General features: G+C 38.4%; 1 protein-coding gene across 2 annotated transcripts in view; it reads right to left on the reverse strand.

Annotated features, from left to right (window-relative positions):
* Positions 1-26,970, reverse strand: part of LOC132820801 (POU domain, class 2, transcription factor 1-like) — a 180,433-nt gene that overhangs the window by 46,635 nt on the left and 106,828 nt on the right. For both annotated transcript variants that reach the window (XM_060833113.1, XM_060833112.1), the window contains 5 exons: positions 18,557-18,733; positions 15,075-15,213; positions 12,942-13,033; positions 4,424-4,600; positions 1,084-1,225 (listed from right to left, as the gene is read on the reverse strand). In XM_060833113.1, the coding sequence (XP_060689096.1) occupies positions 1,084-1,225; positions 4,424-4,600; positions 12,942-13,033; positions 15,075-15,213; positions 18,557-18,733 (727 nt within the window). The remainder of the gene's footprint in view (positions 1-1,083; positions 1,226-4,423; positions 4,601-12,941; positions 13,034-15,074; positions 15,214-18,556; positions 18,734-26,970) is intronic.

Below are 26,970 nucleotides of genomic sequence, written 5' to 3' on the forward strand. Positions count from 1 at the left end.
ATGAGACCTTAGGAGTGGAGGGCTTCCTCATGACCGCATACATTGTTTCATCATCGCTAGTGGGTGACTCCTGGCACAGAATATACCTCAGGGACAGCGATGATGGTACTTAGGACTCCATCTCTAAGTTATGATTCAGACTATGCCAGACAGTTGCTTGACTAATCCGACAGACAGTTCTCTGAATTCTGGCACAAGCTCTCAGATGTAAGCAAGGAGGATTTGGAGAATTGATGGGCAATTCAGAGAATAGTTAAGAGTCAGCCGCATTGCTTTGTGCTCAATGTCACATGTATGTTAGACTTGGTAAGGATGGCAGCTTTTCTTTCCAAAGGGAACCATATGGGTGTTTTATTAAAAAAAGTCAAATCAATGATGGTAACAAAGTTCTCTTTGGATTTTTAATTCTAAATGTTCCCAGAAGGTTAGCCTTGATTACTAGCCCAGAGACATCATCACTATGCCACTGCCTCCCCTATGATTATTTACTTTTCTATCATGTCCAATGTTGAACGTGGAATGCAATTCAACAATTCCTCATCTATAAGCTTCATGAGTCACAAGCAAACTTAGCAACTTATTACACTGTTCAGTTGATTTCTGTTGGTTCAGTGTTGTTAAGGCATTTATTTTGTTTTGATGGAAGCAATGCATTCCAATGGTTAATGTGGAAAAATGCATTGCATTACCTCAACCAAGTTGCCCAGGCAAGAACCTATCAAACTAGATTTTACTCCTAGGGTGTGTGGAGGATGTGAAAATTTTCTTTCTTAAAGCTGTAAGTTGGCAACACAGTGGCTCAGTGTTTAGCAACACTGCCTTACTGCGTTATGGACCTGGGATCTATTCCACCCTTGGGTGACTGCCTCTGTAGTCCGAATGGGATCCTCTTCAGAGGGTCAGCATTGACTCAATGTGCCGAATGGCCTGCACCCACACTATGGACGTCTTTCTGGGTCACTACAGCTTTACGAACAATGAAAAGAAAGTGCAAATTTGAATATACCCCAAGTGTTTTTCAACCAATTGATTCCCAGCTTAGTAAGTTAAGGAGAAAAAAAAGGGGAAAAAATACTTTCAAACCTGCATCATTCAACCACTTTTCAAGCAATGGTTTGAGCTTGCACATGTTCTTAAAGCTGAGGTTCAAGGCTTCAAAACGAGAGATTGTAGTTTGGCTAAAATCATTTCCATAGAGTTTTCCCATGGCAAGTCCTACATCACCCTGTCAAGACATACACAGAAAGAAATAGAAGGATATTAAAATGTAAACAGGACAGTTCCAACCATAACAAATGCCAAAATCCAATCAGACACACATCAGACGATTATTCTTGAAGAATATATGGTTGGCAACTGAATTAGTTGACATAGATGATCTTATCTTTTGTTAATTGCTGAACAATGAGCAAGACGGGGACATATAACTATGAAGTAGCTCATGGTCATCCCACACTTTACTGTTAGCATAGCCAAGATTAGAAACAATTTAAAACAAATCAAATTTCAAAAATGAGAACCAATATCTAGGCAACAAATATTCTCCCTGCCTACAGCAGTCACCGATATGCTTCTTCCTCTTCTAGTGAGAGGAAAGCAGAATTTGGGTCAGGAGCTTTAAATCTCTTACCAAATAGCTCAGATAATAGAGTCTGCTTAAACACATATATAAAATCCATGCTTTTAAAGTATAAATCTTAATCCAAAATATGTTTTTGCTGATGTCATTTCGTCCATTTCACCAATTACACAAAAAATAAAATGTAAATACAAACTCATATCTCAAAACCTGACCAGCTTCTCTGATTATTCAAGTTACAATGCCACAAAACAGCATTATCAACTCAAGGGAAATGTGTTTCTTTTAAAATCAATAATAATTTTCACGTATGAAATACTGTAACATTCTCACAGATTAATCCCAACACTTAATTAATGGAGTCAATTGCACCTTCTAATGTCATTGCAAGTATGACTTTAATCTAAGGACACAAATTGAACGCTAAGCGTTTATGAAACTTGCAGCATAAAATAATTTTCAATATTGCAGTATATACCGACACTCCAAATATATTTTAAGGTACAAATCTCTTTTAAATAGAGATTGATATTTATAAAGGTAAAGTTTGCTCACATACCTTATTCTAGTCAGATGGCAAGTGGAACAAAATTATCTATGCTGGCTTGGAATAGTTCACAAATACATAGTCCACTCTAGTATGGAGAGGTGCCGCTATTCCAAATTACCAAACAGTTGCTGATGGTTACAGAGTAAAATCACATAAATGGCTACCTCCTCTCAGAAATGGAGCAAACGGGAGGCAAATTCCAATAGTGCTTTACGCTTAGGAACTTATCAATAGACTAGTCATCATAATTTGAAATAGTTAAAGGCCAGTGCTAAAGCGATCAGTGGTAAAGTGATGGTAGTCACTGCTGACCTTGATAAAAACTTCTGACAAAGATCTAGCAATCTCAGTCGGAGTTGTCTTTCCTGAAGTTATAATGATTCTAGTATCCGCTCAAAGGGATCTTTGCTATTCAGCAACAACAATGGGATCTGGCAGACTAAGCATTCAAACACAAATTCTCACAGACAGCAACCAGGAAGTAAAAGAAAAACAAGATGACCCTTTACTTTTTAAACTGTTTTGCAGAAAGTTAAATAAAAATTGGGTCAAACACATGAAATTGAAATAGAGACTCAACTGTCATAAAATATTTTCCATAGAGTAAAGGATTGTGTAAATTCACTTGATTTCAGGTGTTCATTTTTACGGTCTTAAACAGTGTACGGTGTAGAAAAGCAGGAAATTACCAACAACAACTTCTGGATTTCCACATTTAACTGTACATGTACTGATCAAAGTTTGTGCGAAGATTTGTAGCTCGGGTGCTCGTTGTTGTGGTTCTGTTCGCCGAGCTGGAAGTTTTTGTTGCAAACGTTTCGTCCCCTGGCTAGGCGACATCATCAATGCTTTGGAGCCTCCTGCGAAGCGCTTCTTTGATGTTTCTTCCGGTATTTATAGTGGTCTGTCCTTGCCGCTTCCGGTTGTCAGTTTCAGCTGTCCGCTGTAGTGGTTGGTATATTGGGTCCAGGTCGATGTGTTTGTTGATGGAGTTTGTGGATGAATGCCATGCCTCTAGGAATTCCCTGGCTGTTTTCTGTCTGGCTTGCCCTATGATAGTGGTGTTGTCCCAGTCGAATTCGTGTTGCTTGTTGTCTGTGTGTGTGGCTACTAGGGATAGCTGGTTGTGTCGTTTCGTGGCTAGTTGATGTTCATGTATGTGGGTTGTTAGCTGTCTTCCTGTTTGTCCTATATAGTGTTTTGTGCAGTCCTTGCATGGTATTTTGTACACTACATTAGTTTTGCTCATGTTGGGTATCGGTCCTTCGTTCTAGTAAGTTGTTGTCTGAGCGTGGCTGTTGGTTTGTGTGCCGTTATGAGTCCTAAGGGTTGAGTAGTCTGGCTGTCAGATGCCTAAGAGAAAGACCACGGAACGAGGACATGCCACAACCAAACGGACTAGCCACACTACCATACATCAGGAGCGTTTCAGAACTGACAGCCAGACTACTGCGACCCTTAGGACTCATAACGGCACACAAACCAACAGCTACGCTCAGACACATCGACCTGGACCCAATATACCAACCACTACAGCGGACAGCTGAAACTGACAACCGGAAGCGGCAAGGAAAGACCACTATAAATACCGGAAGAAACATCAAAGAAGCGCTTCGCAGGAGGCTCCAAAGCACTGATGATGTCGCCTAGCCAGGGGACGAAACGTTTGCAACAAAAACTTCCAGCTCAGCGAACAGAACCACAACAACATGTACTGATGCCAAAGGTTGCTGTTCGTGTCACAATTGTAATAATGGCAAGTACTGACAGTTTCACTGTCACATAATTCTGGTTGTCAGATTGCAAAAAATCCATGTGTTGTGTGTTCAATCTTCCAACCACCTTAAATGCCATTCTGGACAATTCCAAAAACATACTGATATATTTTAATTGATTTGATTTTGCATCACATCTCTCGTGTATTTTTAGGCATAATATTTACAGAGAATTAGTGAACTGTAAAGAATATCAGCAGGGTCAAAAACATTGACTAATGTCTCCAGCTATTTTGGGGGTCTTCTTTTTGTTTTACTAGACATATCGGGCGTAGCTTTTGTATTTGTATACTAAATAAATACTTAAAATGTCTTACATGAAATGTCAAAGGAAAATAATCACCATCATAAATATGCCCTTCACTGAAATATTACGGCTTTATACTACTTTTTATTCCATTAGCGATATTTTGAAACATGTGTTAATTTAACAATAAGATCTTGGACAATTCAAAAATGTCAATAAATTATTTACAAACTATTAAAAGAGTTCACTTAATTAAAAAAAAGTTTCAGCACCTGAGTGAACCCGAGTTTGATACGTCTCTGTTTAAACGTCTTGGCAAACTGTTCAAGTTCCTCTAGATCACTGGGCTCTTCTATGTTTGGAGTATCTACGCGCTTTGGTGTCGACTGGCTCTGCTGAACCGACTGGATAGGAGTTGTTGCTATCGTTGTGCGTGTCGGTGTTGCTGGCTGAAGAAAATCATACCATAAACTTTAATTATGAACATTTATAAAAATTTATGATATGCAAATTAAGCAAGTTTACAAATCCATCTGCAATACAATTACAACAATGGAGACCAAACCACCATAATGAAGATTATAATCTAATACAACCATAGATTGCATGGATAAGAGTTACCACAGATTAAATGTTATTCCTTCATCAATCATTCATTTTAATTTACTCTAAAGGAAGTGGAGTATAAAACAATTTGCTTGTCCAAGTATTGATTATAATATTTTGACAATGAGTGGGTTCGGCACAGCTGGAAAGAGAGATTCATTTAAACCACTATTTGTATCCATGCTTTCAAGACATTTAGGGTCATGGAGGTCTACAATACATTAAAGTCCTTCAGCTCATTGAAATTGCACTGGTCAAAAACAACCATCCATCTTTTGGACAGCACAGTGGCTCAGTGGTTAGCGCTGCTGCCTCACACACCAGGGACCAGAGTTTGACTCCAAACTCAGGCAAATGCGTGTGGCATTTGCACATTCTCCCCGCGTCTGAGAGACTTTCCTTCAGGTGCTCTGGTTTCCTCTCAGTTCAAAGATGTGCAGGCTGGGAGAATTGGCCATGCTAAATTGCCCATTGTATTCAGGGATGTGTCAGTTAGGTGCATTAGTCAGGGTGAATGTAGAGTAATAGGGTGGGTTGCTCTCGGAGGGTCGGTGTGGACTTGTAGGGCCAAATGGCCTGTTTCCACATAGTAGGAATCTATGAATTCTATAACTATTCTAATCCCATTTTCCAGCGCTTGACTCAAAGTCTTGTGTGTCTTAGCATCACAAGTGCACATAAAGTTTGAGGGCTTCTAGCTCTACCATCCTAACAGGCACTAAAGTTCCAGATTCTCACCACTCTCTGGGTGAAAAAAAAACTTTCTTCACATCACCTCTAAACCTCTTGTCCCTTACCTGAAATCTACGCCCTAGTCACTGGTCCCTTGACCAAGCGGAAACGGTCCTTCTGTCTCCAGTGTCTCAATGTTATACATCAGGTCCCCTCTCAATCCCCTCTGCTCCAAGGAAAATAAGGCCAGTCTATCAATCTCTCTGCATAACTAAAAATCTCCAGCGCAGGTAATATCCTAATAAATCTCTTCTGCATCCACTCCAGTGCTTTCACATCCCTACTACAGTGTGGATTCCAGAAGTGAACACAATATTTTGGTGTGACCTAATCAATGTATATACAGTTGCAGGATAACCTCTCTCACCTTAAACTATATGCCTCAGTTAATGAAGTATCCCATATGCCTTGTAAACCACTTTAACTACTGTCCTGCTATCTTGCACAACAAGATTCCTGATCGTTGGTGCTTTGCAGGGTCCTAATTTTCATCATGTATTTCCTTACTTTGTTTGACCACCCTAAGTGCATCACCTCACACTTATCCGACTTGAATTCCATTTGCCATTAGCTCATTTCACTAGCCTATCTTTATCCTCCTGTAATTTAAGGCCACCCTCCACACCATTTACCACCCTACGTTGTATGAAAGGTTTGAGTTATAAAGAAAGGCAGGATAGGCTGGGACTTTTCTGACTGGAGTGTAGGAGGTTGAGAGGTGAGCTCATAGAGGTTTATAAAATCATGAGGGGTATAGATATAGGATTAATGGTAGGCGCTCTTTCCCTAGGAAGGAGGATTTCAAGACCGGGGCATATTTTTACAGCAAGAAGAGAGAGATTTAAGAAAGAAATGCAGGGGACAATTCTTTTTATACACAGAAAGTGGTTTGCGTGTGGAATGTATTTCCTGAGGAAGTGGTGGATGTAGGCACAGTTACAACCTTTAAAAAACATTTGGATAAGTACATGAATAGGAAAGATTGAGGGATATGGGCCAGGACCAGGCAAGTGAGATTAGTTCAGTTTGGGATTATGTTTGACATCAACTGGTTGGACCGAAAGGCCTGTTTCCATGCTGTGTAATTTTGGTATCATCTGTAAACTTACTGATGAACCCTTCAACATTCACATCTAAATTGTTTTATGTATACCACAAAACAAAAAAGGGACTCAACACTGATCCCCACTGATTTCCAGATGCAAAACACCCTCGACCATTACCCTTTGATTCCTGTCACTCAGCAAATTCTGGATTCAATTTGTCAAATTTCCTTGGATCCCATGGGCTCTTACCATTGCCACCAGATGCCACTCAGGACCTTCTAGTCTACTTTTATTTCAGCGAGGCTTTTAACATCAAATGCATCTCCCTCATCTTCAAATAATTCAATCATGTTGGTCAGATACGACCTCTCCTTAACAGAACAATGCTGACTGTTCTTGATTAATTCCAGTCTCCCAAAGTGCAGATTAATTCTGTCCTCAGAGTTGCTTCTCATAGTTCCCGGACCACTGAGGTTAGACTAATTGACCTGTAACAGGAAAATCGATGTTTCAGGCAAAACCTTTAATTATGAAACATTGATTTTCCTACTCCTTGGGTGCTACCTGACCTGCTGTGCTTTTCCAGCACCACTCTAATCTAGACTCTAAACTTCAGCATCTGCAGTATCCAATTCCGCCTGATTGACCTGTAGTTTCCTGGTTTAGCCCTAGCTTCCTCCTAGAATAATTGCACCATATTGGCTGTCCTCCAGTCCTCGGGCATCTCTCCTTTGGCAGAGAGGAACTGAAAATTATTGCCAGCACTCCTGCTATCTCCTCCCTTGCCTTATTTAACAACCTGGGATACATTTCATCTTGCCTGGAGATTAATCTACTTTTAAGCCTGCCAGACCACTGAACTCCTGACGATGCTAATTTCTTTCATTATATTAAAATTCTTTTCCATAATTCCTGTATCTACTTCACTGCTCTCACTATTGAACATAAGACACAAAAGTATTCTGTTAGAACTAACCTACGTGTTCTGGCTCCATGCACAGGTTACCACTGTGGTCCTACTCTTTCCTTAGTTATCCGTTTACCATTAATATACTTGTAAAATAATTTGGGATCTTCTCAGCAATGTCAGCCTCAAAATACCTTCAAACAGCCTTTACACCATGCAAATCACCAAACTTACACCCCAGCATGAATGCACATTGATTTCTATAATGGTTAGCCATTACAGTCATGACTGCAAGATGCGTATAACCAGTACATGAATATTGAAAAGTACATCAAATTTAAGAAGGATATGAAAGTAGGAAAAGTTGGGAACGGTAGCACTGTTAATTTAGGATGGATTAGAACAAGAGAGAAAGAGACAAACAATTCTGGAGACCAAGATGTAGAATTAGTTTGGTGACTGATGAGAAATAGTAAAGCTAAGAAATTGCTGTGGTATACTGGACCTTCAACAGTCATCACATTACAAGATGTGATATATGCGATCAAAAAAAAAGTGAGAAAAAAAATCACAACAATAATTAAGATTTGAAGATGCTGGTGTTGGACTGAGGTGTACAAAGTTAAAAATCACACAACATCAGGTTACAGTCCAACAGGTTTAATTGGAAGCACACTAGCTAGTGTGCTTCCAATTAAACCTGTTGGACTATAACCTGGTGTTGTGTGATTTTTAACAATAATTAAGGGTGATTTTAAATGATATATAGTTCGGACAAATCAGTTTTGCAAAGGTAGCCTGAATGATGAGCGTTTTCAGGATAGTTATTTAGTATATTCTGGAGCAAACAGACAGTCAAATTGGTAATGTACAAAACAGGATTAATTAATGACTTCATAGTGAAGGTTCTCCCAAGTACTAGCGATTGTGATATCATTTTCAGTGTGAGGGAGAAAGAAAGGATCTAGTGGACTAGTGCCCTTATTTACATTTCAAGCATTGATGAGGACACGAAGACCCCATGGGAAAGAACATTATCCATGGCTAACTTAAGAGGTTAAGGATTGTATCAAATGGCATAAATTCTGAATATAAAGAACAACAACGAATGACAAAAAAAAAATTAGTAGGAAGAGAGAAGTTAGAGTATGAGACAAATCTAGCTAAAAATTTCACAACAGATATTTAATAGGCAAAACAAAAGAGTAAAGTAAGTATTACACTGAGAGTGTGACAATGGAGAATTAAAATGTGAAACTATGAAATGAACAGATTTTTTGCATTTGTTTTCACTGTAGATGATACAAATAACATTGCAAAATTAACTGTGAAGCAGAGGTGAAAGGTTGAATTACATTCAACCTCAGTAAGGGTACTGAGAATTAAAAGCTGACAAGTCCCCATGTCCTGATCGACTTCATTCTCGGGTCTTAAAAGAAGTGGCTGCTGAAATTATGGATGTACAGAATACCCTCAGTTAGCCAAATGTTAATTCTCCAAATTTTGGATTAACCAAACAAGATCCTGTAATAACGTTATCTGAACAATCAGTTATCCAAATAAAATACTCCCTGCCTGTCTCATTTGGATAATCGAAGTTGTTCTGTATAGGCTATAATTTTCCAAAATTCCCTTTATACTGTATAGGTTTCAAGTGACTAGAAAATAGTAAACGTGACTCCTCTGTTCAAAAAGTGGCTGGGGAGATGCAGAAAGTAAGAAACAATAGACCAGGTAGCTTAACGGCTTTCAAGGAATCATTATGAAGGAGCAAATAGCAAGCATTTAGAAAAAACCCAATCCAACTAGGCAGCTTCAACAGTTTTGTGAAAGGGAAATCATGTTTTATTAACTTCTTCATGTATCTTTGAGGAAATAACTAGCAATGTAGATTAAGGTGAATTTGTGGATGCACTGTATTTAGATTACTGGAAAGCATGTGAAAAAATGCCACATAAAAGGTTTTTAGGCATAATAAGAGCTCAATAATAGCACTGATTGGGTACTGAGAGAGCAATGATCAGCTAACAGGTAACAGAGTGTAGGCATAAACAGATCATTAGCAGATTGACAAGATGTGATGGGTGGAGTGCGAGAGGAATCAGTGCCAAGTTTCAACTATTTATAATTTATATGAACAACTCGGATGAAGGAACTGAATATATGGTTGCTAAATTTAATGGTAATAGGTTAAGAAAGTAAGTTGTGAAAAAGGCAGAAGGAGCATACCAAGGGATATGGAAAGGTTAAGTAGTTAGGTAAAAATCTGGCAGTTGGAGAATAATAATTGGAAAATGTGAATTTGTCCGCATTGAGAAAGAATACAGAACCCGGAGGTACAGAAGGATCTAAGATGCCTTAATATGTGAACACATGCAGATACAGAGAACGCTCAGGATGGCAAACAAAATGTTGCTGTTTACTGCAAGCAGAATGGAATAAATAAGTAAAGATGTTTGCTCCAGTTTTGCAAGGCAAGACCACATTTGGAGTACTGTATACAATTTAGGTCTGCTTATTTAAGTCATGATCTAAGTGCATTGGAAATAGATCAGAAAAGGTATACTCAATAGGGACTGAAGATAGGGTTTGTGAAGAAGGCTAACTACTGAGGAAAGATTGGGCAGGATGGGCCTGTATCCAAAAGAATTTAGAATACTAAGTGGTCATCTTATTGAAACATTTAAGATTCTAAGAGGACTTGCATGTTGGCTGCTGAAAGGATGTATCCCCTTGTGGGAGACTAGAAGTAGGGAACAGAATTTAAAAGTTATCAGTCTTCCATTTCAGATGGAGTTGAGAATTTTTTGTTTGAGGGCCGTATGTCTTTGGAACACTTCCCCAGAGAACAGTGGAAACAGAGGATTTGTATATGTTTAAGGCAGGAAGAGTCAGATTTTTGACTAACAAAGGAGTCAAAGGTAGTTCAAGGTAAAGTGGGAATGCGAAGGTGAGGCCACAATTATGTCAGCCATGATCTTATTGAACAGTAGAGCAGGCTTGAGGGACTGAATGACCTATTTCTTCTCCTAATTAGTTTGTTCATATGCAAAAATTAACTTACACAAAATTAACTTTAAGTCCTTTTGCACCTCCCCCCCCCCAACCAACAATACTTCTGTCCTTAAAAGCTTAATTTAGCAGTACAATTCCTCCCCTGACCAACACTGTCACAACCAGCTGTGGCTGGACAGGGCACTCAAAATGTTGGATTTATGAAAATGGACAATAAGGCATGCTGGGAAATTGAGACAAGCCTTTGCCAAAAGTGAGAGGGCTCACAGACTCTAGACTAAACATGGTGCAGAATCCAGACAGGCTGCAGCTATAGACAGACAATATGCAAATGACCCAGCTGTTTCAGACCATTGAATTGGAATTGAACAGAATCGACCTGAATGATATCTCCAGGACAATGGGAAACATTGAGTTGCTTAACAAACACAGACGTACCATGCACCCTTATTTGGAGACCTACGTGTGCCTAACACCTCAAGGAATGGATGCCCAAGGACCATCCTGCCATCGACATCAAAGACTCTCCCAAAAGGGTGCAAAGACTTCTATGACTCGTTCGAACAACACCCTCAATACAGTAACTCAAGACCAACCAAGAAGAGACGATACCCCTGGGACTACCAGGAGAAAACCAGATGATCATTGTCACGTATATCAAGGCCAAGATCTAATGTGGTGATATATGATCATCCAGAGCTAAGTTACAGCACAAGATGTTTGATTAGACTTACAGTGAAAATTGTTAGTTTGTAGAGCATTTTATTATTATAATATTGTGTTAAATAAATGAATATTATTATTTATTATTAAGAATCGACTCACAATTTCTTTGCTAGGTATATTAGTTAATGACCACGTGTGGCTGGCACAACACATCCCTTCTCATTATCATGCGGCACCAACAAATCCAAGATCCCCAAAATGCCTTAAAAACACCAAATTCTTTAAGGCTGTACAAAACCATTAACAGAGACCAGAAAATCCTTTTGTTTTTCACACTAGTACCAACTCTCCTCAACTAAACGGACAAACTGCAGCTGATCATTCCTGAATGGTTGTACTTAAATTCAACACTACCCATTAGCTTCAGATATTGTAGTTTTCCATTGTCTTGTAACTATGACTTTCAGTGGAAGAAAAATGACAGTCTAAATTTTAAAAAGTAAAATTTAGAAAAAAAGATGAAGTTGCTATTATAAATAATTTCAAATATATATAAATGTATTAATGGGGAACATGAAATAGGAGTGGAGTAGACCATTTGGCCTCTTCAGCCCACTCCAGCATTCGAAGGGTTCAAGGGCAATCTTCTACTTAAGCACTATCCATATATCCCTTCGTATTTTTAACAGAAACCAATTAATCTCAGTCTTGAACATACCAAACGACTGAGCCTCCATAGCCCTCTGGACTGAGAATTCCAAGAACTTGTAACTCTTGAAGTGAAGAAATTCCTCCTCACTTCAATTCTAAATGGCCTGTCCCTTTTTTCAAAACATGTTCCCCTGTTCTAAACACCCCTGGCCTAGGAAAACATCCATTCTGTATCTAGCCTGTCAAGCAACGTAACAATTTTCCACAATGAAATGAGATCATCTCTCAATCTTCTAAACTATAGAGAATAAAGGTCCAGTCTATTTCACCTCTCCTCATTGGATAATCCCCACATTGCAAGAACTAGTTAGTGAACCTTTATGTATTACAGAAAGAATTTTCAAATAGCAAACTAACAGTTCTGAATGCTATAAAAATGCTACTTTCAAGTATTACATTAACTGTAGCCATGCTGTGGATGGGCCAGTAATGGACTGGGGTGGATAAGGTCAGAAGTCATATGACACCAACAGGACAGTAAGGAAAATTTTACAAATACAGAACAGTATGGTGGGTACAGCCTCAACCATGACCTTGGGTTCATGTCGCACCACATGTAACCCCAGCATACTGTTCTGTATTTGTAAAATATTCCTTACTGTCCTGTCTCAAGGAGGAGCACCTGTTTTAACACCACCACCTTGATAACTTGATACGATCTTTCTACATTCGTTTGTACAGTTTTGGATTACTTGTTGTTTTGGATAGAACCTTGGCATGTGACTCTTACACCTATCATGTTATTCCAGCCAGTTGGTTTGTCTCCACCACCACCTTAATTTTTTGTAATTATCTTTCTGCCTCAATTAATTGGATTATAGGTCATCTCCTTCACTTACTATTCAACTACTGACACTTTACTCCCACTGTCTGACACTTCTGATCACCTGCAGACACTTATGACTGGACACTCCACTCTCACCATTTGTACAATCTTTTGATCTCTTTGCCTATAAATTCTGTGCCTTTGTACTTTTTTTCACTTTATCTGACAAAGGAGCAGTGCTCCAAAAGCTTGTGATTTCAAATTAACTATAGCAAAATGGAAGGCAGAAATATGTACGAAAATCTGACTGCATAGTTTTTTGTTTTCCCCATTAAGCTGACCTGCGTGAAGGTGATGTTTGGCTGAGACTGCAGGAGGTTGGCTTGGCTTTGCTGAGGTAGTTGTTGTAGAAGATTCTGGGCTTGTACGAGACCTAACAAGATAAGTAAAAATTCTATTCATTAAAAAGGTCTATCCTAGTTTAGTCTTTTTTTAAAAAAAAAATCCAAGTCTTGAATCAAGATAAACATTTTGAGACAATAAAATATTTCCTAAAAACAAGTGGTTAGTTTGCATCAGACATAAGATATTATGAATACAGAAAATTCGAAATAAAATAACAAATACTAGAAACTCACAGCAGATTGGTGAACATCTGAAGGAAAGAAATAAATTAATATTTAGGATATAGCTCCATAATGAGATACTTTTAAAATGCATATTTCATTATTTTATTTTCTATCTATTAATATGAAGGATACCACTCTTCACGCTTGCTATTTGGATCTCTACTTTTGTCACTTTGTCAATGATTCAAGTAATAGATATGGTTAACAAGAATGAGAATTAAGTTGTATTCAATCTTCTTCAACAATAGATTAACACTTTTTATGACACCATTGCATTCTGCAATTGCTTATCATGGCCTTGATTAGCAAAAATGCCATTCTTTTGCCCAATTGTCTGAAAGTGAGACTGACCAAATTCTTCCACACAGGACTTTTATGGAATCCTTTGACAACTATCACATAAAAATTAATTTAAACAAGATTGTAGAAAATGAGCGAATACATTTTCACCAACTGCAGCAACAACGCCATCGAAAGGCAAATATTTCAACAACAAAATTTCAAAGACATTTCTGCACAGCCATGACCGAATGGTGCCAATGCCACTGAAAACGAAACAAGAATGAAACTATGTAATAAAACACACAAAGTGAACTTAGCAAGAACTAAGTAATCATGTATAAATATTAGTGTCAAAAGTGACTTTGAAGCTTCATTTACAGAACAGTGTTTAATGTAACTTTAAACACAAAACAATATCACTGTTTTGTGTTTAAAGTGACATCAACAGGAATGATGGACAGAGAGTACTTTCTTGGGTTTAATGGCATTAGTTACTTCATTATGATGGGCATGATATTGGTTGCAGGTGACTCACACTGTCCTACATCCACTTGTGTAATAGAATAACCGAGATGCCAATGATTTGTCCTTACAATTTGAACCACATTCTCATATCATACTATTGTGCTGTCAGTGTCTCTCAAACATTTCCAAAAGACAAACCAGCAAGTTTTAGCAACTTACGACCTGATACAGATCACTAACCTGATAAATTTACAATTCACTAAGCTGATAAATTTCAAAATCAGACGAACAGAGCACAGCAGTTATGATCAAATTAGTTCCACCACTGCAATTTATCTTTGCGTAATAAAAAAGAAAATACGTCACAAATCTTTCCATCAATGGGTCACTTACATGATTTAAACAACTTTGATGTACCTATAGAACAGTTAACCTCCTACAGTATTGGCTAAAGCCTTCAAAGTTTTCCCACTACAACACGACTTATAGGCCTGAGTTTATCTCCTTTTTCCCTGCCAACAGGAAATAACAGGCTTTCCAACATAAATTATAAGAGATATTTTAATTGCTAATAGGTTATAAAATTGATTATTTAACATCTATGAGAAATGATTAAAACCAGCAAACTACTTTCTTTCCTTATTTATGCAAATACACAAAAAGTATTTAAACCCACCACTTGATTTTCCTCAAAAATTCTGTGGAAAGTGTTCAAAAATATATCAAAGTGTGACAGATCACTATCAGTTGCTCAACATTCTGAATACATTCCTCAAAGTCACCTCAGATTATTTTCTTAAATTATTACGGACAGAAAAGTAGAAAGCAGAAAAATGATTAATTTTTGCTTGCAATTTAATTTTTGATGAAATTTGAAAGAAGATGATGATAATGGTGCTAGTTATAAAACTGAATGAAGCTTTGTAGTTAACTGCACATGGACGAAGACTTGATCTTACCCCATATGGGATGCCCATATCTCCTCCAAGACTTGTACACTCTTCAGCTTCGTGCTTTCCATTTCCTCATGTTGACAATCAAAGCACAGCAATTTTGCAAAAATTTTTGTTTCAAGTCTGACCAAAAACAATCTCTCACCTTGTTGCCCCTGTGGCGTTTGCGAGATGATGAACTGCGTCGGTTGCAAGTTGGTGGTAATAGGGTGACCTGGCTGCACCAGAACAAACTGCTGCAGATTTAAGTTCTGTTGCTGTAACTGTTGTAACTGTTGCAGATCCTGCCAAATGATGAGATAATCAGTACAATATATTCAGAAATTTAACAGATTAAGTCGTTTAAAAAATAATTACTTAGCTAATTGACTTTTGCAATCTTGCATATTTCTTACTCAAGTGACAACAAGAAGGGAGTGTTGCTGTTCCCATGTGCCTGCTACCCTTCTCCTCCTTGATAGGAGTCATTTGTTTGGGAATCTGCTGCTGAAACAGCCCTGAACAGTTGCAATATTCCATTTAGTAAATGGCCAGCAGCAGAGACTATGGAAGTTTAGGGTACTGGATGGGGTGCTTAGCAAGTGAGTTGCTTCATCTTGAATGACGGAAAGGTCTTGGAGAATTTGGCAGTGGGTGGACTCATGCATAACAGAATATCCTGCCTGCAAGCCATTCTTGCAGTCACAATATATATACGTACTTGGTCCAGTTAAAGTTCTAGTTAATGGTTAGGTTCTATTTTGTTGAGATAATCACTCTGTCACTAATGTAGCATGAAATTGTCCATGCTCCATTACATGTAAGAGATAGACTGCTTTATTGTCTGAGGAATAGTAAATAGGACCGAGAATTGTAATTAACAGCAAATTTTCTTATTCATAATTTTATGTTGGAGGGAAGCTCATTGATAAAGGAGCTCCAGCCACTGGGCCTCTAGTGATGTCCTAAGACTGAGATAATTGGTTGCCAATAGCCATAACCACCTTCCTTCATGCTGGGCATGACTTCAACCTGCGATTTTCAAATGGCTTCTTTTTCCTCCAGCTCTTTAAATGTTTAGAGCATTAAAATTAACTAAAACAGATACTTCAATGTAATAAGGTATTGTTTAAGGCATATGATTACAAATCAAAAATTAAAATTTTAGTCTGGGCAGTCAACTTGTACAAAAGACCAAATAAGCAATTTCAGATTGTAGAATATTACATTTATTTTTAACGTTTCATTATGAGACGGCACAGTGGCTAGCACTGCTGCCCCACGTGCTCAGGACCCCGGTTCAATTCCAGCCTATGGAGTTTCCACATTCTTTGTGCCAACATGGCTTTCCTTTGACTGTTCTGGTTTCTTCCCACTTTTAAAAAATGTGCAGGTTAGGTGGATTAGCCATGGGAAATACAGGGTTATTGGATAGTTTCTGGATGGTATGCTCTTCAAAGGGTCGATGTGGACTTGATGGGCTGAATGGCCTATTTCGCATTGTAGAGATTCTATACGTGATTCAATTTCTAAATTGGGGATTTGTAGTACTGGACTGAGAGCAAGCTATTTTTGCAATGAGATATTTGTATACCTGCCAGAATATACAGTGATCCTAAACCCTTCCTAAAACACCATGTCATGGAGAACTGGACAATATGCAAGTTGCTCATCCTAAATTTGGAAACTATTTAGATATTAAAATATCTAATTTGATTATGGAGAAATCACTGCAAGAGATTTTTTTTCATGTGCAACATTTTTAATTAACTCCAAACAATAGCCACCTTACTTTGATATACGATTGAATTCAGAGTAACAGAAACCGTTTCAGTCCTTTTCTCACTCTGCTATAGGGAGGTTAACAAACTTAAGTTTCATGTTGAGTTTAAAACTGAATCATAGACATGTGGTCGAATTGTAAAGTGAAATTCCACTTCACTTTCAACTTCAAGTGAAATTGTTGTAGTCAGAGATGTTTATTGTTTAGAGTAATACTACTTAAGTTAGCATCATAAAATTCCTACACAGTGCAGAAAGACGCCATTTGGACCATCAGGTCCACACTGGCCCTCTAAAGAGCATCCCACCCAGACCCAGCCCTCCATCTTATCCCTGTAATCCCACATTTACCATGGCTAACCCACACAACCTACACACCCCTGGACACTATGGGACAATTAGATCAATCCATGTAACTTGCATATCTGTGAACTGAGAGAGGAAACCAGAGCACCTGAAGTGAACTCATGCAGACAAAGGGAGAATGTGCAAACTCCACATCAACAAAGTCGTAATTGAATCTGGGTCCCTGATGCGGTGAGACAGCTGTGCTAACCACTTAGCCACTGTGACACCCTATCTGCCTATTAGCCATTCGGTTTCCTTTGCTCTTGGGTGCAATGTTCTGAACATACTTCAATAATAATTTTTAAATCAGCGATTTCTGGCCTAGAGCTCTCTTTGCCAACTATATAGGGATATCAATAATAAATGGGCATATTCCATATTGTCCACAAAATAACAAATAAAGTGATTTTTTAAAAAATCACCCTGCTTGTAGCTATTCTTAAATCATGTTTGTCAGTCTTGTACCATCCTTACACATCGACTCTAATTCATCTGCAGCTACACTGTAACATCTATTTTCCATCTTCACTTAGACTGACCCCTCTTTCTGCTGTCCTTCACTTTACCCACGGGAAAGGATCTTTTTTAGATCGTCATTAAGTAAATAAAATTAAAAAGGGACTGGACAGGATCAATACATATAAAAATGTTCAAATATATTAAGAAAAGGGTAATGATTCGGACAATGTTAGCCTGTGAAAAAAGGTGATGATGACTACATTGAAAAAAGGCAGGTTGATTAATTACTGTGTATCAGTATTTGCCTGTAAGCAAGGGTTCAGTGGCCTAGACATTCCAAGGAAAATGTTCAATCATAGACAGAAACCATTAAAATTGATGTAAGCAAAATTACAGTAGTGAAGTACCATTGTTTTCTAAATGCAAAATCGTCAAAACATTTCCATTTATACTTTTGAAGGAAATGGTAAGGACATCCTTACCATCGTGGGCAGCACGGTGGCACAGTGTGGGCGGCACGGTGGCACAGTTGTGGGCAGCACGGTGGCACAGTGGTTAGCACTGCTGTCTCACAGCACCTGAGACCCGGGTTCAATTCCCGACTCAGGCGACAGACTGTGTGGAGTTTGCACATTCTCCCCGTGTCTGCGTGGGTTTCCTCCGGGTGCTCCAGTTTCCTCCCACAGTCCAAAGATGCGCAGGTTAGGTGAATTGGCCATGCTAAATTGCCCGTAGGTGTTAGGTAAAGGGGTAAATGTAGGGGAATGGGTCTGGGTGTTGTGCGCTTCGGCGGGTCGGTTTGGACTTGTTTGGCAAAAGGGCCTGTTTCCACACTGTAAGTAATCTAATCTAATCCTAGTTACCCCAACTATAATTTCCCAAAGTTCTGTCAACTTGCAAAGTGTTCCTTCATATTGGAAAGTTGTTCACCTAGTTAATTAGGCCATTTGAATTTAAAAGCAGTAATAAGACAGTGACGCAGCTTATTATGTGCTGCTTGGGAGCGGAAATTCACTCATATGCTGGATGCAGCCTGGCCCTAAGTATATTCACGCTTACTTGTATTTGGATTGGCTGAGTGATGGGTATTTGTGCCATAGGAGTTGCTGCTGTGGCAGAGATGGCAGCTCCTGTGGTATTATGCTGCTGATTTGCTGAGTGTTGAACTGCAGCAGCCAAGAGCTGGGCCTGTGCTTGCTGGAGCAATAACTGCTGCTGTGCTGTTGTCAATGTAAGCTGTAGAAACAAAAGTCAGATAAATGCAATGTATTTCTTCTAAAGTAGTTTTTTCAGGTTCATTTACTTTATTAAGGTGTATTACAAATCCTCAAATTGCTCTTTAACATGTTACACTGCTCACTATGATTGAAATGATCTTGTTTCAATTACTATACACTACGAAGGACTGAATGTAATTCACCAATTCACCCATAAAGCTTAAACAAACAATAAACATAAAAAGGACCCAAATTTCCCAGAGGGAAATTGACAGCATACAATCAATGTTCAGCATCACTATCCCTCTGAATCTAACCACCTCAGGATTTAAGGCTAGCACAGTTTAATCCAGCCTATCACTCACTGAACCATTATTGGTTGCACTCTGGAGACATAAAGCCAGCAATCAGTTAGATTTGTTAGTGTGGCAAAGATTTTTCTTTTTATACTCTTAGAACACTGTTAAGAAGCCTCATCAACAAAACAGTCGCAGCTTGATCAACCAGATGTAATCAGGTTTTTAAAATGCCAATTTGAATAATTACAACTGCTGTAAAACAGAGCTGGCTCTTTAAAAAAATACTTTGAGAGTGGTTAATTATCTTCATATTAAAGAAGTCACATATTTTTAAATTTTGTCATAATACTTCAGCTATTGTGACTAGTGTGCATGTCCCAATTCCTTCACTTTGTTCTCGGCAAATGGTTTTAAAAATTATTAGATTTTATAGCTTTTCCTTTCTTGGTTGGCTGGCCATGAAAATTTTTCAACATGACTGGTGATTAGACAGTTTGATGACATTACTGCAACACATGCTAGAAATCCTGATGTAACAATGCTACAATTAATTGAACATCAAATACATTTAAATTCTCGCCCCAGAAATTGCACAATCTCTCCCCACAAGACTTTCTTCAAAGGTCAGTGGTGAGAATCCTTGCTTTGTCACTGTCTGAAAAATACAAACCTTTATTTTACTGTTGATGACAAATCCCAACTTATACATTTGCTTGAAAAGCAAATGTTGAATTTCACAAAAAAAGCAGAAAATTGTTAATAAAATATAAATAAATGAAAAATACTCAGATAAAACAAATTTTACTCAGTTTGATAATTCAGTTTTATAGAAGAATTCTATCACTTCTCTCATAGTAAATCGACATAAATAGAATGGAAAGAGCAGATATATGACAGATTAAACTTAACGCATTGAAACATGAAGTGGTATCCGTAGGTACGAGAAACACAAATGGCAACATTAAGTAAAAACAAAATTCCAAAGAGGGTACAGGACTGAAGAGGCTCGGAATATATATGCAATGATTGTTTAAGGTGCCTGGGAAGGTTTGGAAAGTTGTTCAAAGGCGTACAGGATAAGACGAGATGAACATAAGAAATAAGAACAGAAATAAGAACAGAAATAGACCATTGGATACTGCCTGACCTGATGTGTTTTTCCAGTGCTCCAACTTTTTGTCTACAGTCCTCACTTTCTACCAGTTGGACACTTAAGCCTATTTTGCTATTTAACACAACCACAGCAGACCTTCTTCCTTCATTTCACTCATTCCATACACCTCCTGAGGGATCAAAAGTCTATTACCCCAGTCTTGAATATAACAACAATGGAGCAGACACAACCTCTGAGGCAAAGACTCTCCACCTCCCGAGTGAAGAAATTTCTTTGTGTCAATCTGAGACGATATATTACAGCTCTTTCGACTCTGGGGCCATCTTGCTGCATTTTTCTCAGCCAAGGAAGCACTGTCTCCAGTCTAACCTATCAAACTCTTTCAGAATTTGTATGAATGAATAGAGGCCTAATTAAGTCACTTTTTGTTACTGAATAATCCCCGCATCCCAGGGATAAATCTAGTGAACCTTTTCTGTACATTCTCCAATGCACATTGATGCTTCCTTAAATACAGAGATCAAACTGCAAACTGCAGGTCTGGCATCATCAAAACCCTGTACAACTGCAGCAAGACTTCTTTATCCTGGTCTTCTAACACCTTAAAAGAAGGCCAACATCCGATTGACCTTTCTAAGTGCTTGCTGTATTTGAGCTAAATTTGCACTCCTTGAATAAGTATACTAAAGTTTTCTCAGACATTAACATTTGAGGTTTACACCTTTTAACAATATTCTGACTTTCCAAACTTATGACTCAAGTGAATAATCTCTCACTCCCTGACATTATAATCCATTGCCATCCTGTTACCCACCCAATTAAACTGACTATATCTCTTTGTAGCTACTGTGTGTCCACCTCACAACTTACATTCCCATCTAGCTTCATTACATCATCAAAAACCGTGTGCATTACTCTCCCTGTTCTCACCCAAATCAATGATATAAACTGCATCTAGCCGAGGACCCGGCAGCAATTCTGCAACTCTCCACCAGTTACAGTCCATGTGCCATTACTCTCTCATGGAGATTGGTTAGCTCATTTGATTGGATGGTCGATTTGTAATGCAGAGTGACATCAACAGCATGGGGTCAATTCCTGTACCAGCTGAAATCACGATGAAGGTCCCACCTTATTGACCTTGCTGCTCGCCTGATGTGTGGTGACTGTCAATCATCTCTCTCTGATGGGGGGGGGGCAGTCTTTTGGTCCTCAGGGTTATGGTGACTTCAGCTTTACATTATTCTGTTATTCTTGTCTCTCAGTCAATCTTGTATCCATAACGCTCCCATCCCTTTTATTCCATTCACTCTAACTTTGATCACATCTGTTGTGCATCACTTTACTAAATGCTTCTTTAGTATCTCCGCACACCACATTGACTTGAACAGTTTTCACTGTTACTCCAGCAAGTTAAGAATTTTTTCTGAAGAAATCAGGAAAAATCAGCTGGCTCACCTTAGTTAATCCATATTTGTTTCTATATTGTTGTTTACAAAGTCTAAATTTGGATAATTAAAAAAAACCATCATAGTTACTCCAAAATGCATCTCTCCTTAACCTCTTTGCAAATTGTTTGCTTTACATCCTACCCACCAGTTGATCGCCGATATCCTACATTAAGCAATGTAATTGCATCTTTTATGTTCCTTAGTTCTAGCCAAATCAATTCTGTCATTCTGGACATCCTCTTTCATCTGAACTTCCAATGCTCTCGTTAGTCAACACTGCATCCCTTCCCCTTTTCATCCTTTCCTATCTTGTCTGAATACCCCATCTTCAGGAATACTTAACACTCAAGTCTTTTTCATTTTTGAGCCAGGTCTCCAATATTGACAAAACATTATATCTCCATAAAGCGTACACTTTGCCTATTCACAAACAGTAGTGGGCTCTGGCCCGAAACGTCGAATTTCCTGTTCCTTGGATGCTGCCTAACCTGCTGTGCTTTAACCAGCAACACATTTTCAGCTATTCACAAACACACTCAGTAACTTTGATTTGGATATTATTGCTTTTGCTCTGCTTCTGACTCCACCTATTAGCTTATTATTCTTTACTCTTCACTTTGAAAGTGGTGATAACCTGAAAATTTCTGAGCTTTTTGTACACTTTGGTATTCCTCCCTGATGTTATCTCATGTTTTTTGCACCACTGCCAAGTTAGCTTAAACTTTTCAACAGTTCTTTGTTCCAATCTGGACTGCCATCTCCGGACATTAACCCCTTTCCAATCAACTCCCAGTTCCTTGCAAACGCTCAGTGACATCCCTGACTCTGGCACCAGAGACGCTTCATGCCATCTTGGATCAATGCTTGTGGCCACAGAAAAGTCTCTCTGTGCTCCTAACTACCAAACCGTGAATCAGCATTGCTCTTCCAAACATCCTTGTTTCCTACTGTGCACGTAAACTACCAAATTTGGCTCTGGCTGCACTTCCTACACAAGACATCAATCTCATCAGTATTCAGGACTGAGTACTGACTGTTAATATTGTTAATATGAAATATTTGTCTAACATCTGTGCCATTTCCTTACTCCCATTACTATTTCTCCTTTGTCCACCAAAGAAAACCCCAGGTTTACCTTTATTATTCTTTCATTTTGTACGTTTGTAGAAATGCTTACAATCAATCTGCTTTCATATTTCTGACTAGCTTATTGTAATTCTATTTTCTCTTTCCTCATGAATATTTTGGTTGCCTTTTGCAGGTAACTACAACAATCTCAACTCTCAGGCTTACTATCCATGCTGAAATATTGTATTTTAAATATATTGACACACCTTTGGGGCAGATGGGCGTCCTGATACAGAGATAGGGTCAACACCACTGCAATCTAAGAACCCTTGGGAGTATTATATGTTGTCTTAATCAACTACTATCCCTAGCCTTGTTAATTAGCCAGGGATGGATATCTTTCCTGTGAAGGTTTTACTTTTCAATCGAATGGAGATTTGTTGATAATTATGACATTTTCAAGTGCTTGTTCTTGCTCATTTACAGATATATCTTTTATTCTAATTTGTCTGCCTTAGCCAATTCACCTCTGTGTCATTAAATGTACTTGAATGACTTGTGTACAGCACTCTGACAGTCAAGTGAAATTCTAATCAGAATTCCTGGGGAACTACTTACTATAGATTACAAATTCTATTTGCTGACACAAAACAATACAGAAAATACAGTTAGTTCCACAACACATGCCCTAGATAACTGTCTGAAATGCATGCTATGAACTCATCTTGCCATTTACCTTTGTGAATTTGATGTGTCTAGATTAAAATTTCCATAACTATTATATTACCTTCGGTACAAGCTTCTGTTATTTCCAGATTAGTACCTTTTACAACAGTATAACTATAGCTATGACACCTAGAAACAGCTCCCAATAGCTTTTACTGACCTCTGTTATTTCTCTACCAGTACCAATCTTAAATTCTGCACTTCGTCACTTTTTCCTTACAGCATCTTTTTTTTTTATCTGAACCACTCTCCTTTTCCATTTTGTTGGTCTTTTAAAAACTTCAAATACCTTTGTCAACATGTAGCAATATCTTTAAAATGGCCATCAGATTTGTTTATTTTATTTTGAATGCCTCAAGCATTCAGACAAATTTTAATTGTTCCCTTTTTTTTTGCTGACTGGACCTCATTCATTGGTGCACTGTTCATATTTTGTCCCTTGTTGTCACACTGTGCTTATAGAGTCAGTCATACAACACAGAAGAGGCCCTGTGGCCCATCAAGTCTATGCCAACCTATCTACACTAGTCCCATCTTCTAACACTTGGCCCATACTATGTTATTTCAAACATTAATCCATATACTTTGTAAAAGTTCCAATGTTCCCTGCCTCTACCAACCTTCCATGCTGTGCTTTCCAGATCCCCTCTAGGCAAAAACAATCTTCAAGTCCCCAATAAAACTCCTTTCAAGATAATGGCCCTTCATTTTTGACCCATCCACCAAGGGGAACAGCTGCTTCCTATCCACACTGTCAATCCCGTTGTTAATCTTAGGGTTCTTGTGGCACAGCATTAGTGTCAGCCAGTTTCAAGTCCCATCTGCTTCAGAAGTATGTAATAATATCTGAACAGTTTGATCAGAAAATATCTCCATCATAATCTTATACATCTCAATTAGACACCTCCACCAAAGCGTTTGCCACTCAAAAGTAAACAACTGAACCTCCATAGCTAAAATGCTCCACCCTAGGCAACCTGCTGGTGAATCCATTCTGCACCCACTCCAATACAACCAACTATCCTTCCCACAGTGAGGCAATCAGAACTGCACACAGTATTCCAGCTGTGGACAAAGCAAAGTTCTGTACCGCTCCAGCATATCCCTCCTGCCCTTATAATCCAACTCACGACCGATGAAGGAATGTCCATTATGTCTTCTTAACAACACTAGTAAAGTGCTTTGCTACCTTCAGGGATCTAAGGACAAGCATCCCAAGATCCCTCTATCCCTCTGAGCCTCTTAGTATCCTGCTGTCCATTGAGTACTCCTTTGTCTTAAAACTTCTTCTTAAGTGCATCACCTCACAATGTTCAGGATTAAATTCCATCTGGCAGAGATGTGCCCATCTGACAAACCTATATTTTCCTGTAACCTAAAATCTTCTTTGCTCCGAATAATTAACTGGCCAATATTTGTGGCACCTACAAACTTAGTTGTTATCTTCCCTCTCCCCCTCAATTCTCAACTACGTTGTCTACATATATTTCAACAGTACGCCACTGGACATCAGCTTCCAGTCTTCTACACAAACAGCCTTCTGTCTCCTGCCAATATACAAATTTTGGATCCAACTTGCCAAATTACCCTGGATCCCATGTGCTTTTACTTTCTTCATCAATCTCCTATATGGAACTTTGCCAAAGGCTTTGCTGAAATCCATATAAATTGCATCAACTGCATGAACCTAATCTATATTCCTGATCACAACGTGAAAAACCTTTATCAAAGTTATTATGTGTGACCATCTTCGACAAAGGCACATTGAATATCCCTGATCAAACCTTGTCTCTCAAAGTGGAATTCTCTCCTTCAGAATTTTCTCTGATGTGAGACTCACTGGTCTAATTCCCTGGTTTATCTCTACGACTCTTTTTGCCGAGTGGAACTACCTCAGCTGTTCTCCAGACCTCTGATACCTTCCCTATGGCCAAAGATAAATTAAATATTTTGGTCAGAGCTCCTGTGATTTCCTACTTCACTTCCCACAATAGCCTAGGATACAATTCATCCAAACCTAGGTATTTTTTCCACTTTTAAACCTACCAAAGCCTCCAATACCTCCTCACTCCCTATGTCAAACTACTCAACAACATCACAAACCCTCTTCCTGAATTTTGTACCTACACCTCCTTCCTATAATTATGAACAGCACCTGTATATTGCCCTGCTGTGTGTTCCAAATTGCACACAAATTGACTTGCAAAGAGATTTACAAACAGATTCTGTTTGCAACCCAGTGACTAGCTGTACTCACTTAACACTCTGCATTGACCTCAGATCCACAGTTTGCCCCTTATTCTCTATTGGGCTCTACTCTTTTCCTGGTTATCCTATTCCCCTTAACATACAGACTATCTTGAGTTTTTCCTTAATTTTACCTGCAAATGTTATTCACGCCCCGCTTTGCTCTCCTAATTGCTTTCTTAAGTTCCCCTCTATACTTGACTAGGGTCTATATTATCTTTACCCAAAATGTTAAACTTCTCTTTGGCCTTAACCTTTCTCTTTAAATTTATAAATTTCCCGTCATTTGAACCCTTCTTTCCTTTTTTTTAGTTTAAATACCAGTTAGGAATAAAGGTCAAAAATAGCCCTTTACTTTTTTCCGTAATTTAATAAAAATAAGGCAGACCTGCTCCCTAACTCCATATACCTACCTTTATCCAATACCTATAATAAAGTCTTACATTTAAAATTAACAATTGATCTAGTTTCAACTGCCAAAATTTACAAAGAGAGTTCCACTATCCATTGTGTGAGCAAGTGTTTCTTAACTCCTGACAGGTCTGGTTCTAATTCATAAAACTAGATCCCTAGTCTCACACTTTCCAACCAAGTAAAATAGTTTCTCTTCAAACATTCTTAAACGTATCCCTGAACAACTTCAAATCAAATTACCGCTTAATCTTTAAATTCCATGAAATACAATACAATTTATGCAAACTCCCATCATAATTTTATTAGTGCAGTTCACATATCATTCTAATACAAAACAAAACATCACAGATGCTGAAAATCTGAAACAGAGAGTACTGAAGAAACTCATAGTCCATTTTTCTCTCCACAGATCTGCCAGAGCAAATGTTTTAAGTCTGGTATAACTCATTTTCAGGGAGGAGAAAGTAAGGACGGCAAATTCTGGAGATCAGGATTTTTGATGAAGGGCTTATGCCCGAAATGTTGATTCTCCTGCTCCTCGGATGCTGCCTGACCTGCTGTGCTTTTCCAGCACCACACTCTCGACTATGCCTCTTCTGCAGAACAGTTCAGAGAAATTATATTAGCCAGCATTACTTTAGCCTTTTTGTAATATTAGTTCACAATGTTATTTCATCTTTGTCCATTACTCCCACCACTGACATCATAGCTAATTAAATTGTAGTTTCTGTCCATCCATCCAACTTATACCCAGTTCAGTTTCTGACTTTATAAGAGACTCCCCTGTCCCCAGTATTGCAAGCAGAATTTAACTCACTTCTAACCCTACAACTTCTACTAGAGTAATGATCATCCTAGATATTATTCTTGTTCTATTTTCAACCTCATGCCCATTTCGTCATGTTCATGTTATTGCTTAAATGTTCAAAGGCCTCAA

This window comes from Hemiscyllium ocellatum, chromosome 12 (genome assembly GCF_020745735.1).
Source record: "Hemiscyllium ocellatum isolate sHemOce1 chromosome 12, sHemOce1.pat.X.cur, whole genome shotgun sequence".
NCBI classification, from domain to species: Eukaryota; Metazoa; Chordata; class Chondrichthyes; order Orectolobiformes; family Hemiscylliidae; genus Hemiscyllium; species Hemiscyllium ocellatum.